We start from the raw sequence: 17,526 nt of genomic DNA, 5'->3' as shown, positions 1-17,526 counted from the left end.
AGGGGTGGGCGATATACATCGCCTGCGATAATATCGTGATTGTTGTTTTAACGATGTGCAAATTGACATTATCGAGTATTTAAATTACTAGTGGGTCACAACGTTGTCCCACGCAGCCTAATGTTTATTTTGTGCAGCGAGAATAGCCTACTTGCGGCTACTTCTGTTCAAGTAGCATTAATGAGACAGTCACGTTTTTTCCTACATGGTATTATATGGAGAGAAAACATATTTAGTATACTGTAGTATTTTAATAGTGTTACGATGTGCTGCCTGTGATTTGCACTTTGTGAGACAGCACACTTTCACAAACACATCTCATCCACAAGGGGGCACCAGTTTGTTTCTTTGACCTGGTAGCTGTGAGCTAGCTATAAAAGCCATGAAGCGGCTTTAATGGAGGGAACTCAGTTTGGCATGAGGAAAGGCCTGCTTGGGGCCTACCAGCACCTCATGGTTTCCGCCCTGGACCCTTTTGATGAGTATTCCCTTTCTCCCATTGGATATATATGTTGTTTGGACACATTTTTGTTGTTTTGTTTTTGTGTTGGGGTTTTCCCCACATTCTTCTATGAACATTCTTGGAAGTAGGAATTACGTATGGGCTGGTCGCCTAGAGAAGGCAATGCGCGGGCTGGTCCAGAACTTGGAGGTAAGCTGGTGTCCTCTTGCATTTCATCTCCTATTAGTTCCTACACACTGACTGCCCCACCATTGCACACACTTAGGTTAGGGACTCTGGTCTGGGCAGCACATCTAATTTCCCTAGACTTAGTTCGAGCTTGTTGCCAGGCCACCTCTTCCTAACAATAGTCAGTTGTAAACAAATAACTATTCTCATGTAACTCTTTTGTAAATGGACTGAACTTCGCTCTAAATATCTACGTACCGATTATGCTAACCGTTAGCATTTCTATAGGATTTCTCATATACATTAGCCATAAGCTAACGCATTAGTTTCTATTCTGTAACTTGGAATGCTAGCCTACGTGATTGCTCTAAAACAAAACATAGAAGGAAATAACTGAGATGTAGGCTACTCTGTTGGTCTGCTCTTAGTTTTACAGTGAATCCTATGTAAAGGTTTGAAAGGAAGGAACTTCAGCTTCAGACTTTCTCTTGGGAAACTGTTAGGCCTATTCATCTTCTCTAATGTAGCTGGCTAGACCATGTCATTGCCACACACACAAGTGGGGGCAGAATTGGAAATGTGTCAGAGTGACAATGCATTGGTTGATTTGGTTAAAAAGTCGCAGGTTAGGTTATGGGTCATTATTGTAATGATGCTATTCATAAATAATGAGCTGTAAAGTAACTCAGACTTTAACAAAAACAATTTTTTAAAGGATATCGACTAATTATCGTTATCGTCAAAAATCACAACAAAAAAAAAGAGATATTATTTTTTGTCCATATCGCCCACCCCTACCGCTCCGCTATGAGTACTGTACCTCACGTACCTACGGCTAGTGCTGTTCCTATGGCTACTGTTCCGCTATGGCTAGTGCTGTACCTACGGCTAGCGCTGTACCTATGGCTACTGTTCCGCTATGGCTAGTGCTGTACCTATGGCTGTGCCCCCTCACAGTTTTTAAATGGTCAGTAGTGCGAACTACTGTTGCCTTTATGATTTCCTTTTAAACGTTTCTGATAAGGAGATATCAATTACCAACAATGACAAGCCAGCTGGAACCTGCCGCTCTCTCCCTCTCGTGAGCGTTAGATCTGCTGCAAAGAAGATAGCCTAACATAGGCCTATCATCTCTTTTTAACATAATGTTTTGACATTGTAAACGTTCTCCAAGGAGAGTGAAAAGCAGTTTGCAGTAAAGCAACCAACGTCATCTCTATCGCAGGAAAAAAAAATAGCGAGCAGCCTGACAACCAAATGAAATGCTCGGCGGGCCGGATGAAAGTGCTTGACGGGCCGGATGCGGCCCGCGGGCCAGTTTGCCCACCTCTGTGCCAAAAGGTTGCGAGACAATGTGGTACAAGTATGGAGTCACGAAAAAAAGCATTTTCAACATTTTAAGTGTCCACAATTATTCATACCCTTTTAAAATAATCAATGGAAACATATTTATTTGCAATCACAGCTCTCAAAATGGTTCTAATAAAATCTACCAAGCCTCTCCATGTGTCCACAATGATTCTAGTTTTAGCAGCAATGCAGGTTTTTAGGCAGGAAAGATTACTTGCCATGACTGACCGTGTGCTCGCTTTCATGACAGATTGAGGTCTGGACTCTGGCTGGGCCACTCTAAAATGTTGATTGATGAATGTTGTCTATTTCTTGCCTTGTTTGGCTGTATGTTTTGGATCATTGTGGGGTTTAATGGTCCAATGCCGCCTATTGGGGCAGGTCTCTCGGCAGACTGCCTGATCTTTTCCTCCAAAAATCTTAATATAGCCCTTTGCTTTAGTGTTACCCTTTACTTTGAGAAGGTCACCAGGTCCCATTGTCTGAAAAACACACAAAACTAATACATTCCTATAACTATTTTCCACTGTGTGTATGGTGTTTTTTTTTTTTACCCAGAAAAATAAGCAGGCAACAACAGCCGTGGGAATATCCATGACTAATCCCACGATCACGAGTGCTATATTGCTTTTATACAACAATTCTACCACAAACTAAATAATCTGAAAACACCCCATTATTGTTTAAAAATGTTAATTTCGACATCGTTCTTACGCATCAAAAAATAGTTCCTTTTTCAATAGACAGCGTCTTGGTTACTAGGTAACCAACATTCCAGACCCCTTTCGTTACGGGTCTTTGTGGTTTACATGTCTTCTTGAAAGAAATGTTGAAATCACATTCATATCTAGGTTTGCTGCATGCATGTTACAAGGACACTGGGCCATGTCATGTAAGGGACATGGTACTGCAAAAAAAACGGAAACAGACTACATTGCAGAACCACTCAACTTTATTAATGTATAGTGAATAAATGTTACACTACTGTGCACAGCCTGACGTGACTATGCTAGCACATTAGCAGCGGTTAGCTAATTATGCTAACGTTAGTCATCTACAAGTCTCCTCCAAGTGACAATCATATTATACACAATGCTGGCAATGCTAAGAACAATTAGCATCCTCGTTTATCTTACTTACATTGAGTTGACTGTGTGGCTTAATCCACAGATGTGGTGAAGCACTGTTTCGTTATGGTTTGCTAAGGAGTAACCCATTGCTTGAAATAGTGGAGAGCTGGGTGTCAAATCTTCGCATTGTATCGTGGAGTGATTTATTATTAGCTGTGCTGAGTCTGAGTTGAAATGTCCAGGGATATTCCAACTCATGGAACGTCTCTCGGCCAATCAGAAACAAATAAATAGTTCCATAGAACCCAATTGTTGTATAAAAACACTGTACATGAATTCAGGCGTGGGGCAAGAGTTGAAAGAAGGCAATTAGTCTATATTAGATATTCAAAATGTCAGATAGCCTAACTTCAGGCACATAGTTGCTGGTTACATATATTGAAAAGGCAGTTAGATAGAGTTGGATTTGAAAATCCTTTTGATCAAATAGTAGGTCTAGCCTATTACACAGGGGAGACACCGAAGGGGTCTGGAGACAGTTTCTACTCGCGCGTTGGGAAACCCTTAGGTGTGAGGGTGTGTGTATCTGCATGTGTCAGAGAGAATGAATGATAGTGAATGAGAGAATGTGACAGTGAGAGTATGTGTAAGCGTGTATGTGCATGTCAGAGAGAGAGAGAATATATATGTGTGTCAGAGAGAGAGAAAGAGAATGAATCTGAATGATCGAGAAAAAGAGTGTGAATGTGTATGTGTGTCAGAGAGAGAGCATATGTGTGTCAGAGAGGGAGAGAGAGAGGGTGAAAGAGAGAGTGTGAGGGCGTGTGAGAGAGAGCATATGTGAGAGAGAGAGAGAGAGAATATGTGTGTCAGAAAGTGAGTGAGAGGGTGAAAGAGAGAGTGTGAGAGCGTGTGAGTGTGAGAGAGAGAGAGCATATGTGTGTCAGAAAGGGAGAGTGAGAGGGTGAAAGAATGTGTCAACGTGTATGTGCGGGTGTGCGGCCACAGGTCTCTGTGGAGGTGCATGTACATATCTATATTAAAGGAAAATTCCGGTATTTAGCACTTTTCTGGTTTGTTTTGGATGAACTAGAGTGGTGGACACCGAAACTTTGATGATTGGTCCGGTCTCGACTTTTCTGACTCGTTTTAAATCGCCTTTGACTTCTCAGAGTGGAGGCAAACAGGTATACTGTAGGCTACTCAAACATGTCCTAAAACAACCCTTAACGTTCGTTTCGTTTTCAAAACTGTGCAACTCACCGAGTGGTTAGTTGCACAGGAGCTAGCTTAATTTTATTTATATCTAGAATTTACATTGGGTCTCCAACTTAGGACATTGTGTAGTCTTCTGCTACTTAACATATCCCTCTAGCCCTCGGACCTGGTGAAATAGTAACCCAAGTCTGCATCTTTACAGCTGGCCACATGATGTGCTAATGCTGAGAACAGGCAGATCGCCACAACACTTAATGTCGCTTTCCCATTAACAAGTGACTGACCTATTTGGGTGCGTTTTGAGATGCCTGATGAAATTCAACGTTGTTGGACCGGCATTATTTATCCTGGTGCCACACACCTTGCATGTAGCTGTTCGCTTATTTCCACTGTGCACAAAGTTATTGTGACCAAAAGTAATGATAAAAGGCACAACTCTGCGTGGACTTGTTGCCATGGCCAATGCATTTTTGATCTGTGCGTTGCCAGCACATAGTGCATGTATTTAGATAGTAATTGCATGAAATACAGGTTCACAAGTCTCAGAGCTCGAGTCCGACAGTGAGTCACTGTGCGACTAAAGTCCTCCTTACACTGAAGGACTTTGGAAATATTTCGATTTTTTTTTTTTAAAGACTAGAGTCTCAGACTCTCTCACATCAAAAGACAAGTCATCAAGTTTTTAAGTCACTAGTCAAAGACTATGATTTTGCTAAGCCTAGGAATCTTGCAACACTGCGTGTTGATGGGTTTAGCATGTTGGGCTGCGTGTTGATGGGTTTAGCATGTTGGGCTGCGTGTTGATGTGTTTACCATGTTGGGTGGCGTGTTGATATGTCGACGGTGTTAGCATGTTGGGCTGTGTGTTGGTGTGTTGACGAGTTTACCATGCTGGGCTGTGTGTTGATGTGTTGACTGGTTTAGCATGTTGGGCTTTGTGTTGACAGGTTTAGCATGTTGGACTGCGTGTTGACGCATTTAGCATGTTGGGCTGTGTGTTGATGGGTTTAGCATGTTGGACTGTGCTGTACTGGGTTCAGTAGGCACGTTGGGCTGTGCCCAGCTGCTGACAGTCGATCAGCTGTTATTGTGCCACTGCTATCAGGGTTTGCAGCTGTGTCCTCGATGACAAGAAGTGCTTATCACATTTCAGCCAAGTTGTTGGAACCAAAGGTCAGGGCTGCGAAAACAGGAAAGAATTCCGCATTTTACTTCCTTGCTTATTGAATTACTGAAGATTCTCTAGTGAAGGGAAAATAAAATTTCCATCCGCTACTGTTGAGGAAAAATACTCCAGTTAAACGCTGCAGAGATGATGAATAAGAGACAGTGGTGGGTTTTATCCAGTAACATTTGCACTTGCGACACTTTTTCCTTTGTTTGTGTTACTGAGTGCACACCTTTTTATTATCCTGATCGCCCTCTGTGTGTACGTGACTGAGACTGAGTAACTGACTGACTGAGTGAGTGAGTGAGTGAGTGAGTGAGGCAGGCAGGCTTGCAGACACTGTGTGTGGTGGTGGTGGTAGAGGTTCTATGTTCCTATCTCTGCTGGGATCTCCCTGCAGACGTAATTTCCACGGTGTCAGCGTAAGGGGCAAAGTCTACCAACGAAGGGGCCATGCCGCACCTCTCCTTGTGTCTGCCACGCCTCTTCCTGTGTCTGCCACACCTCTGCTCATTTCTGTTCCAACATACTTCAGCTCCTCCAAACACGCCCCAGAGCACCTCTATCCCACATAAAACCCAGTCTTACCAACCGCCGACAACATCAAAACCCAGTCTTACCAACCGCCGACCAGCGCCATCAAAACCCAGTCTTACCAACCGCCGACAACATCAAAACCCACTCTTACCAACCCCCGAACAGCACCATCAAATCAGTATAATTTACCAACCCCCGACCAGCGCCATCAAAACCCACTCTTACCAACCCCCAACCAGCACCATCAAATCAGTATCATTCTAAAAAGACCTGACTCGGCCTAACAGACCCTTAATAATAATAATAATAATAATAATAATAATAATAATAATACACCTGACTCGGCCTAGCAGACCCTTACTCCTTCTGCACCTGTGGGCCTTAGGATGTCCTAATACGACCAGGAGGGGTTGAGCACTTCAACTCCTCCCCTCCCCCACCCCCCATGCCTGACGGAGTGAGCGGTTGCCTCACTTCAGACCAAGGCAGGAGTCAGAGCCTGAGCACCTTGTTTGTGAGAGCGGCCGGAGCCGTGTGGTCTCAAACAGGAACGAGACAGAGCGTGAGCGTGAGCCGTGTGGGCTCAAACAGGAACGAGACTTGAGAGAGTGAGCCGTGTGGGCTCAAACAGGAACGAGACTTGAGAGAGTGAGCCGTGTGGGCTCAAACAGGAACGAGACTTGAGAGAGTGAGCCGTGTGGGCTCAAACAGGAACGAGACTTGAGCGCGTAAGCCGTGTGGGGAGAAGGCAACGGGTCAGGGGAGCGGCAAGCCGACAGAGACAGACATAGCGAAAGCACACACACTCACACACACATGGGCGTGTCCAAAACCCACAGAGCAGTGAACATCGAGTTCGACAGACAAGAGCAAGCATTGACAGGACGAGAGACAAAAGAGACACAAGAGACAGCACTCCTTGGAAAAATAAGGATACAAAACGTAACAACCTCTATAGGGTAACAACTTTTGACTGCAAAAAGCTGAACATCAGAATAAGCTGGAATAAAGACCAGCTGTCCTTGACTGCCATTTCAGAAGATGGAGGTAAGTCTAAAATGGTCATCATGCTATGTGTTGAGAAGACTTGAACTAAGACAAAATCATTTGGTCTGACACAGCAAAACTCAGAGGCCACATGAAAGGAGAAACATGACAAGTACTTTCTTTTTTACTTCTCTGTAACGCATCAAGCTTTTTTTTGCTGTTTTACTCAAAAAGCACTGCCAGGAGGGTATTTCCTGGAAAGAAAAAAAAAATAACAAAGGCCCTGGGGCTGCTTCAGTGCTGTGGACTTATTCTCCCTTAACGCACAGCTGAAGATGCACAACACAATGGCAGCGGGCCATTTAGCTGGAGCTCAGGATAACTGCACGGTCGACGACAATTTCAAATACACGCTATACAGCACCGTTTTCAGCCTGGTGTTTATCTTTGGACTGCTGTTCAACTTGGTTGCCATGTATATTTTCACATGCACTCTCAAAATAAGAAATGAGACCACCACATACATGATCAACCTGGGAGTGTCAGACTTAATGTTCGTGCTCACTCTGCCCTTTAGGATCTTCTATTTCATCAACCAGGACTGGCCTTTTGGCGATGTACTCTGTAAGCTCTCTGTGGCCCTGTTTTACACAAACATGTATGGGAGCATACTGTTCCTCACATGCATCAGCGTGGACCGATTCTTGGCCATTGTTTACCCCCTCAGATCTAGAACACTGAGGACAAAACGGAATGCTAAGATTGCCTGCTGCTGCGTTTGGTTGGTGGTTCTGTCTGGCAGCCTCCCTACGGGTTTCATGTTGGAAACCACGTCGCAAAAAAACCAGGACGACAACTCGACGGACGCTCCAAACTACTGCTTTGAGAACTACTCAGAGAAACAGTGGCAGTCAGAGCTGTCCAAAGTGGTGGTCTTCATTGAGACAGTGGGTTTCCTCATCCCCTTCCTGATCAACATGATCTGTTCCATCAAGGTGCTTCGCACGCTGCAGGACCCCCAGACGCTGTCCCGCGGCGGTCAGCTGAACAAGAGGAAGATCCTGCGCATGATAGTCGTCCACCTGTCCACCTTTTGCTTCTGCTTCATCCCCTACAACTTCAACCTGGTCTTCTACACCCTGGTGAGGAGTGACGTCTTCAAAAGCTGTGTGGCGGAATCTGTGGCGCGGACCATCAATCCTATAACGCTCTGCATCGCCGTCACTAACTGCTGCTTCGACCCTGTCGTGTACTACTTCACCTCGGAGACCATCCAGAACTCCATCAAACGCAAGACTCAGAGCATCCGAAACGACTACCACCTCGGGGAGACCCTGCGGAGCAGTCCCCGGATGCAGAGCCTAAGGAGCATCGGACATAAAGACAGATCCACTGAATCCACCGACTCTAGATAGCAGACTGTTGATAGCACTGAGAAAGTATTTTTTAGCCTCTGTGTGATTGTAACTGCATAGTTTACTCAATGGAGTTTTTTGTGCTATGTGTCAAATAATTTTATACACAACGTCATGATTATATTCATTTTCTTTGATGATCAGTTTCACATCTCTAAAGTAAAAACAAAAAAGAATGAGTATCTCCCAGACTGAAGAAGAAGGCAGGGTCTGAAGAAGACCCTGTCAAGTCGAAACATTGCTTTTTCTTTTAATTAAACTCTGGGAGCTACTCAGGTGTGCGAACATTCTCTTTAGTTTTGACCTTATAGTATTTTTGTCCTGCAACTGGCCTAAACACACATTGCAAAAAATAAAATCTAACCGTGTGTTATTAATCTTATATTAAGATCAAAAAATCTATTTGCCATTGTTTTTAGTATGAAGAGACTTACCTAGCACTCTCTAGAAAGATAATTTTGACTTAAAATTAGGAACACCGACTTATTTTAAGGAGTCTTATCAAGACAAATTTACTCAATGCACTGGCAGACAAATATGCTTGTTTTTAGGATGAGATGTCTCAAAAGAAATCAAACCCTTCTTAAATTAAGTCTAATGATTTTAAGAAAAAGCGCTAGATCTCTGTATACTGAAAACAATACCAACTAGATTTTTTTATCTTGATATAAGATTAATAAGACTTGGTTAGATTAATAAGACTTAATGGTTAGATTAATAAGATTTGTTAGATTAATACGACTTGGTGAGATTAAGAAGACTTGGTTAGATTTTATTAGATAAGCAGTTTTTACAGTGTACCAGTCTCACATACCTTCCATTTCCTCAGCAGTAGATGGCAAAATCAATCCATGCATTGATTTGAGAAAAGACCAAAAGTATTTAAACTGACTGATTTGAGAAAAGACCAAAGTATTTAAACTATGTAAGTGAAATCATCTGAAGTGAGCACCCTGAGTGAGTGTTGCGTAATTATGCAAACTGGATGTGGTTTTTCAGGCAGAAGTGGCAGTCAAAACAGCCTCATTAGAGACTGCAAGCTCAAACCATTTCCTCAAAAACACCAAAGAATATGTCTGCACCAGCAGCTGGGGTTGGGGGGGGAGGGTAGAATATGTCTGCACCAGCAGCTGAGACCGTATTTAAAATGTTTTCTAGAGTGTAGCCAACAGATGAGGTGCTTGTAACTACATACTGATGCTAGAGATTTTGTGGATTGTGCTACTAAACAAATCAACCTTTGTAGCACCAGTGCTATGAGCAACACAAGTTAATGTACAGCCCTGAAACTGAGGGTTTCAGTTCCGTTCACTACAGGCTAGAGCCACTCGCAAAGGAGGGGAACAGCCTCAGTATATTTCATATGGAAAAGGTGAGTGTTGAGCCATGATACTGACACATAATAAACGTTATATGCCATGAAGTGCTTCCTATGCATTTTTTTGTATTCTTCACAGAAAGAACAAACAGAAGACAGTAAATGGCCGTGTGGTTTGAAGGGAGTTTAGGTAGTGACATCCTGGATTTTCTTTCTTTCACAACTAAACCCACCAGTCTTAATCAACACATCTGTGTGAATTTGTCATGTTTTTTGTCAGTAAGCTATACACGTAATACACTTCACACCTCCCATACCTCCCTAGAAGATGCTGCTATTCACATCTAAATTCAGTCATTCTCAATTATACACGCGGTCATAACCCATCTGCATGCGTGTGTGTGTGTATGCGCTTTACCAGGACTCTTTCGGAGTGTGTGCTCTGGGCAGATAGTTATTGATTCAGTGTGACCTTGTTACGTGAGGAACCACTGAGGTAGAGCCTCTATTAGTATCTGGTCCACAATAACTACAGCATTACTGCTGCTGCTGCTGCTGCTGCTGTGACCACTCCCAACAGCATCAACAGTGTGTCCAACACAGATGCTACTCCTGCTACTACTGATCCTCTTCATTATACACTAGGACAGCTCAGTGGAGAGACACTGAAGGCCAATCAGAAGAGTCTTCACTAGGAGTTACAAGTCTTGGCTTCACTAGGAGTTACAAGTCTTGGCTATATGGTAAGTCAGCCTCAGAGTCAGCCTCTTATTGTTTAGAAATGATGTCTAGTCTTTTCCTTGCGAGGCCTGTGTTCTGAAATAAACCCCACACCTTTCTCACAAAAGGAAAACCCCTTCTGCTCAGACAGAGAGCAGGAAGAAAGAGCAGAGGCTAATCTCAAGACTTGTCAACTGATAATCAGGTGTCGCGCCTACATATGCCTCTTGCGTGTCTGCATAGACAAGCTTTAAATGCTTTTTCTTCTTAAGTCATCCTTCTATTTGCCTTTAAAGGGAGTGATTAGTCCTTTTGTCCCATGTTATGTCTACAGTACAGCCTCCTTGTAGAGTTGCTAGATCAAAGAACTGAGTGTTAATATTATTTTTGCATTGGTGGTGTTTGTGCTTAGTTTCCACCAGAGGTTATGAGTCCATTTCACAGTGGCTGCTACGGCACTCTTAGATTATGTGCAACAAGAACATTTTCCCCCAAAACACACAGGTCCTTTGTTGACAGAGGTGTATCTCTATAGTAGCACTTTTAGAGAAAGAGAGACACGTAACCTGCTGACATGCTGATCATTTTGAACATGTCCAATGCCAGAAGAAAGGCTCACTGCCTGGCCTGAGGGTGTGTGGGAGATCAAGTCCAGACAGATTTCAGCATACTTCCCATCCCTCTGTAAAACATGGACTACAGCTTTGGAGAAATGAAGTATTGCTCAAGACGCATATGGATTGTTAACAACATATAAAGGTCTGAGGGTAATACGGGCTCCCTTATACATCACGGTCATCCGTTATAAATGTCTGAGGGTAATACGGGCTCCCTTATACATCACAATGCCAATGGAGATCTCCATAGCAACATCAAACATGCACACAGCTGGCCGTGCTTTATTCTATCTCTACCGTAGGACAACACATGCACACAGCTGGGCACGCTTTATTCTATCTCTAGGACTACTAGGGTTGGGTATCGTTTGGGTTTTATCCGATACCAGTGCTAAATCGATACTTTTAAAACGGTGCTGGTGCCAACCGGTACTTTGTTTTTACAATAAAATGGACTAAGGTCTGAATTTCTTTTTTGTTGATTGACAAGACAAATTTGAACACGAAAATGAACTGTTATATTCAATTTGCTATCAATATCTCATTGCTTCTTCACATAATAAATCTAAATGTTAAAACAGCTCGCCATGGATGCACACAAATTAGCTCTCAAGCTACTTTCAAGTTTATACAGTGTATGCGGCTTGCCGCTTGCCATGGAACTGCCAGGTCATGGACAACGGCATTTGCACCTAATCTAACGTCGAGAGACTCTGCTTCAAGAAATTTGATGTCTTTCCCCATAACATGCAATAGTTTCAAACATGTTCCATATGCCAGGGTTTTGATTCCCAGCGCTAGTAGGCATTTTAACAGCAACAACTCGAAACACGCCGTGAAACAGTTCACATTACAACTTTGCTGATAACATTTCAAATAGATGCCAGTTAGCGCATTAGGTCACGGGCCATGGCCTGGACCTAACGTGCTACACGAGGCAACTGCATAGGCTTTCTGTCCATGATCTATAATCTTCAAACTATGACCCTCCTCGACGAGTAGATTTAACAGCCAGAATTTCTAAAATTTTCCGGGGAAGACACCCCCATAATATGATCAGCACCACCTTTCACAAAATACTATCAACGTCCCTTCTACCGGTCGGTCAGAAATATGACAACTGTTGTCCGGTCCGTGTAATGAAAAAGGTTAGGAACCCCTGGTGTAAAGTCTACTGTTGATGTGTCACACTGCTAGATTTTGACAAGAGCTTGTTATATTGCTAAGTAAGTAAGCTACTTGGCATGGGCTCACACAAGCTGTCAAACACTGTCCACTAGCCTACGTGGTGCTCCCCTCTGCTTTAAGCTTATATATTTAGTTTTTGTTATGTTATGTTTAAGTGGGATCGAAATGAGGCACCAAAATCCATGTTGTTATTCAATATAGTTACTACCGTTTGAGTCTGCACCATATTAGAACTGTGTTTCAGGGCCCAACCCTAAGGGCTACACATGCACACAGCTGGGCGTGCTATATTCTCTCTCTACCGTAAAACTACACAAATATTTTAAGTCAACACGGGGAAGCCCATAAAAGGAGTTCATTATTTTTTTATGTGCTGTTTTCTGAGAGCGGCTTGTGGATTTAGTGATCCTGCCTATATGAGGTAGCGCATACACACACACACACACACCTTCCCTCTTTAACCATCATAGCAGTTTCATCTTCACCCGTTCCTCATTTACGCAGGTCCCCACATATGGGCCGGATCTCGACAGAGCTTTGGAGGTGAACGAGGAACGTGACGACAAACCGGACCCTGACGAGCGGCGCGTTATGGGCTTGAATGACACGGAGGCTCTGGTCCAGCCCAACTGCACGCTGGACACCAGATTCCGCTTCACCTACTACCAGGTATCCTACAGCGTGATCTTCGTGCTGGGCCTGGCGAGCAACGTCCTGGCGTTCCGACGCCTGTGGGTCTCCCCGCGCGCCCTCACCAGCACGGCCGTCTACATGACCAACCTGGCCGTGGCTGACCTCTTCTTTGTGGTGTCGCTGCCTCTCCGCATCTATTACTACCATAACCAGGCCGCTCACTCCTCCTCTTCATCATCTTCGTCCTCCTCCTCGGAGACGGGCTTGGCCGCTACCTGGTCACCCGGGGCAACATTCTGCCAGCTGACCTTCACGCTAAAGTACATCAGCCTGTACGGCGGCATCTTCTTCCTGGTGTGCATCGGCGTGGACCGCTACTTTGCGGTGGTGCACCCGCTGACGCAGCATCTGCGGCGAGTGGGCACGGCACGGCTGATCAGCGCTGGCATCTGGTGCCTGGTGTTGGCGCTCAGCCTGGCGCTGCCGCTGCTCCGCGCCGCTGCTGCCCCGCACCTGCAGCCGTGTCTGCTGGACCCGTCCCTGCGGCAGAACCGGGCCTTCATCCTGGCCGCGCTGGTGCTGGTCCAGGCAGCGTTCCAGCTGCCCGCGCTCCTACTGCTCTTCAGCTACTGCAGCGTGCTGCGCGTGCTCCGACGCCAACCGCGCCGACGCCAACGCCCCTCCACCCGCCAGCGCTACCAGCAGGGCAACGCCAGCACCAGCCAGCAGCCCCACCACCACCACCGGCGCACGCTGAAGGTCGTCTACTGGGTGCTGGGTGTGTTTCTGCTGTGCTTTACGCCGTACCACCTCAACCTGCTGGGCTACACGCTGACGCACGTGGGGCTGCTGCGCTGCTGCCTGCTCGCCAAGGCCACCAAGGCGCTGCACCCCGTGGTGCTGTCCCTGGCCAGCGCCAACTGCTGCTTCAACCCGCTCATCTACTACGCGTCCAGCCGCCTGCCGCACAAGGACGCGGCCGGCAGCGCCAGCCACGGGGGCATGACGCCTGCATCCACCAATGAGGGCGAGCATCTGCCTCAACCAATGAGGTCATCGGCTAGTCTCCACCAATGAGGGCGAGCATCTGCCTCAACCAACGAGGTCATCTGCTATTCTCAACCAATGAGTTGGTCTGCTAGTTTTCACTAAGAATGGTTCTTACGGTATGCAAGATGATCTATGTAACTGGCATGAGCTAATTTAGCTTTGTGGTGTAAAGTCTAATTGTCAGAAGATAATTTATACATGTACTGCTGGAAAAGTTATCAGTAAAGATAACCTAAGGACACTACATTTTTACACTCCATAAACTAATATTAATTTACATACCATAAACTATGGGTTCACAGCACCCGTCTGCCACAAGGACCGGACAGTCAATTAATTCTGTTTCAACTGTTTCAAATAACTCGGGTATGGCCTATAAGCATCATTTATTAAGTCTTATTTTGTCTTTGATTTGTGTGAATCTGATACCATCAAAAATTTGTTGTATGTGAAATGAAATCAAGAGTGTGGTCATCCTTTGCGTCCCTGTCTCTATATCCGTAGAGTTTAGCTAATGGAGCCGCTCTGCATGCTGCTGGTCCTTTATATCCGTAGAGCAAAGATCCTTGATTACTAGCAAGATATAGAGCAACGTAATTCGTTACTATGGGAGCAAAACGGGACAGTTCCGGTCTGCATACGTGGGAGTGTCACCTTACGTCACTAAATAAACTTTCTCTCTTAATAAGCAATAATAACAGATAAAGTATTATTGTCTATAATCATGTATGATACCAATGAATCATTCTTTAGGACATGAAATGAATAATTTAATTAGTTATGTGAACCGAGCTAGCTAGCTAGCTAATGCTAGCTTAAAATGCTAGCTTCTATACAAGTGGATGGGAGTAGCTATGGCAATACAGCTATGCGCCAACAAGTGACTAGTAGTTCGCTTAAACTTAATATACTGTTGCAAATTCACTGGAGTATAAACTATCCACTTTAACTAATGTCAGTAATGTTATTCAGCTAGTTGTCATTTCAAAGAAATTACACTTCTCCATTTAAAATGTTACCCTTAGCCAAGAGGCTAGCTAGCATGCTAACAACCGGACAGTAACTGGCAGCAGCATGGTCTGATATGAAGTTATTTTATTACAAATCCGAACGCTAAAAACTTTTAGGCTTGAAATGATCCCAAACACTTACAGATTATGACAACATTTTCCAAAAAACCCTCAACAAATCCAGAAAGACATAATGACCAATTTATTGGTAAAATTCCACAAGTCTCGATTGACATTAGTGCAGCGAGGGTTTACTCTGGTCTGCATAAAGGGGGATTTCCCCCCTCCCCCTTTCAATAATCGAACGTGGAAATTGTCGAACGTTTGCGCCTCTCGCTTTAACCCTCTCTGCGTAGAGTTTAGGTAATGGAAGCTCTGCATGCTGCTGGTCCTTTATATCCATAGTGTTTAGGTAATGGAGCCGCTCTGTATGCTGCTGGTCCCTTTGGCCTGTACTCACCATATGATCATTGTTGAGATTTCTCAATAACCAATGACGCCACTGCTTTGGCTAGGTAAAGGTAAAGGTGACTGGCATTCAGAAGACGTTTTGTATCCGAAACAACTCAGACTCGCAACAGACAGCAGCATTGATAGCAATTACTCGGAATCTGGAAGTGCACAAGCGAGAGCTCATGCATGAGAGTGTGTGTTACTAACCCGGCCATGCGTGCATGAGAGTGTGTTTGCAACTAACCACGTCACGCGCGCAAGAAATAGTATGTTTGTAACTAACCATGCCACGCGCGCATGAGAGTGTGTTTGTAACTAACCATGCTTTCGAAAGAGTGTGTGTAACTAACCATGACAAGCATGTGTGAGTGAGAGTGTGTGTGATGGTAGTGGTAGATTTGAATGTCTGCATGCTCAGTACAGTATAGCAGAGCAGTGTTTCTCCTCCCGTCGCCTCGGTAACTCACCGTTTTCCAGGCGATGCTCTCAATGATCATGTGTTCGCAGCGCTCCAGGTGTTTGACCATGTCGCGGTGGAGGCTGGGCTCGGCCTTGATGAAGCTCTCGATCACTTTGTAGAAGTGGAAGCTGTGGAGCTGGAGCACACTCAGCAGCCAGGGGAAGCTCAGGTCCGTCTCTGTGGCCAGACCGCTGCCTGCCACAGCAAAACACACACACACACAAACACCGTTTACTTGGACAGACCGCTGCCTGCCACAGCAACACACACACACACACAAACACCGTTTACTTGGACAGACCGCTACTTGCCACAGCAACACACACACAAACAAACACAGTTTACTTGGACAGACCGCTGCCTGCCACAGCAATACACACACAAACAAACACAGTTTACTTGGACAGACTGCTGCCTGCCACAGCAAAACACACACAAACAAACAGTTTACTTGGACAGACCGCTGCCTGCCACAGCAACACACACACACACAAACACAGTTTACTTGGACAGACCGCTACCTGCCACAGCAAAACATACACAAACAAACACAGTTTACTTGAAAATGGCAAAAAAAGGAATGAATCAAAATAATGGTCAAATAATAATGCTAATGAGGAGCTTTTAGCACACGCATTCATAACGGTCACATTAACTTGGTAAATCACATGATGTTAACTTGAGAAACCAGGTTTTTATACTTTTAAGTTGTGACATGACCCACATGATATCATACATGCAAGCTCAAGCCCTAAACTCAAAGTCACTCACCGTATGTTGCCATGACAACCTCCAGGGAACACGCCAGAAGGGACGTATGGAATGTGGAGTCGTTGAGAAGTTTACTGGCGGGGAATAAAACACAGGCGAGGGGGAGTCATGTGCCTCTGCGGCTCTGATTTGCTTTAATAAACAAGCTCCTCCGATCATATATGGCGTGTGTGTGTGTGTGTGTCTCTCGCAGCTCACCTGAAGTTGTGTACCGACAGCCTCTTCTCCTCCTGTGGTTCAGGGAAAAGAACAACTTGTTAGGAATCGCAGCAGGAAACCCAGAAACTGAACCTGGATATTATGACTATTATGCTGATTTACCGATTTCAGCATGGACTCCATCACTCTGTAGTACAGCCGCACACCAAGAGCGAACCTCTAGAAATGCAGGAGACCGGTGTGAGACACAGCACTGCCATTCCAACATCCAACATCCACTCAATAGCAAACCAACTGCCCCCAACCTACTGTTATTAACACACTGCACACATTCCTACTGTTATTAACACACTGCACACATTCCTACTGTTATTAACACACTGCACATATTCCTACTGTTATTAACACACTGCACATATTCCTACTGTTATTAACACACTGCACACATTCCTACTGTTATTAACACACTGCACATATTCCTACAAAAAGTGACACCATGACAATAAAGTTTAATCTAAATCCAAAGAAATCTAAACAGCACTACAAACACAGCCATAGCAACATCATCTAGATTAAGACAATCAGGCATGCCAGACACAGACACAGACATGCAGGGACAGACACAGACACAGACATGCAGATACAGACACAGACACAGCCAAACACAGACACAGACATGCAGGGACAGACATGCAGGAAGACAGACACAGACATGCAGGGACAGACACAGACACACAGGGACACAAAGACTGTAAGCCATCAGAGAAACAA

General features: G+C 44.7%; 3 protein-coding genes across 7 annotated transcripts in view; 2 read left to right on the top strand and 1 right to left on the bottom strand.

The window, feature by feature from the left end:
* The window catches only part of rb1 (retinoblastoma 1), a 69,759-nt gene that overhangs the window by 32,637 nt on the left and 19,596 nt on the right, over positions 1–17,526 (bottom strand). For all 3 annotated transcript variants that reach the window (XM_042093770.1, XM_042093771.1, XM_042093772.1), the window contains exons 14-17: positions 16,918–16,974; positions 16,795–16,826; positions 16,597–16,670; positions 15,833–16,020 (exon numbers count right to left, since the gene is read on the bottom strand). In XM_042093770.1, coding sequence (XP_041949704.1) covers positions 15,833–16,020; positions 16,597–16,670; positions 16,795–16,826; positions 16,918–16,974 — 351 coding nt within the window. The remainder of the gene's footprint in view (positions 1–15,832; positions 16,021–16,596; positions 16,671–16,794; positions 16,827–16,917; positions 16,975–17,526) is intronic.
* Positions 430–14,376, top strand: LOC121709998 (lysophosphatidic acid receptor 6-like). 3 transcript variants are annotated; one of them, XM_042093785.1, is made up of 3 exons: positions 6,529–7,021; positions 10,340–10,437; positions 12,724–14,376. In XM_042093785.1, exons 2-3 carry the CDS (start codon positions 10,435–10,437, stop codon positions 13,927–13,929), a joined length of 1,209 nt encoding a protein of 402 aa, XP_041949719.1. In that variant the 5' UTR covers positions 6,529–7,021; positions 10,340–10,434; the 3' UTR covers positions 13,930–14,376. The 3 variants fall into 3 exon arrangements, with proteins under 3 accessions (XP_041949717.1, XP_041949719.1, XP_041949718.1); XM_042093783.1 differs by lacking the exons at positions 6,529–7,021; positions 10,340–10,437 and adding an exon at positions 430–652; XM_042093784.1 differs by lacking the exon at positions 10,340–10,437.
* Positions 7,017–9,799, top strand: LOC121710001 (lysophosphatidic acid receptor 6-like). The gene has a single exon (XM_042093792.1). It carries the CDS (start codon positions 7,297–7,299, stop codon positions 8,374–8,376), a length of 1,080 nt encoding a protein of 359 aa, XP_041949726.1. The 5' UTR covers positions 7,017–7,296; the 3' UTR covers positions 8,377–9,799.

This window comes from Alosa sapidissima, chromosome 5, assembly GCF_018492685.1.
Source record: "Alosa sapidissima isolate fAloSap1 chromosome 5, fAloSap1.pri, whole genome shotgun sequence".
In the NCBI taxonomy this organism is placed as follows: Eukaryota; Metazoa; Chordata; class Actinopteri; order Clupeiformes; family Clupeidae; genus Alosa; species Alosa sapidissima.
The sequence above is the reverse complement of the archived record's forward strand: the minus strand, read 5'-3'. Positions and strand labels throughout refer to the sequence as shown.

What these genes read in the sequence shown, in the direction of transcription:
- LOC121710001 (XM_042093792.1), top strand. Translation starts at nt 7,297, where the DNA reads ATGCACAACACAATGGCAGCGGGCCATTTAGCTGGAGCTCAGGATAAC.
- LOC121709998 (XM_042093783.1), top strand. Translation starts at nt 479, where the DNA reads ATGAGTATTCCCTTTCTCCCATTGGATATATATGTTGTTTGGACACAT. An exon ending in GGCTGGTCCAGAACTTGGAG is followed by an intron (nt 653 to 12,723) that starts GTAAGCTGGTGT and finishes TCATTTACGCAG; the next exon opens with GTCCCCACATATGGGCCGGA.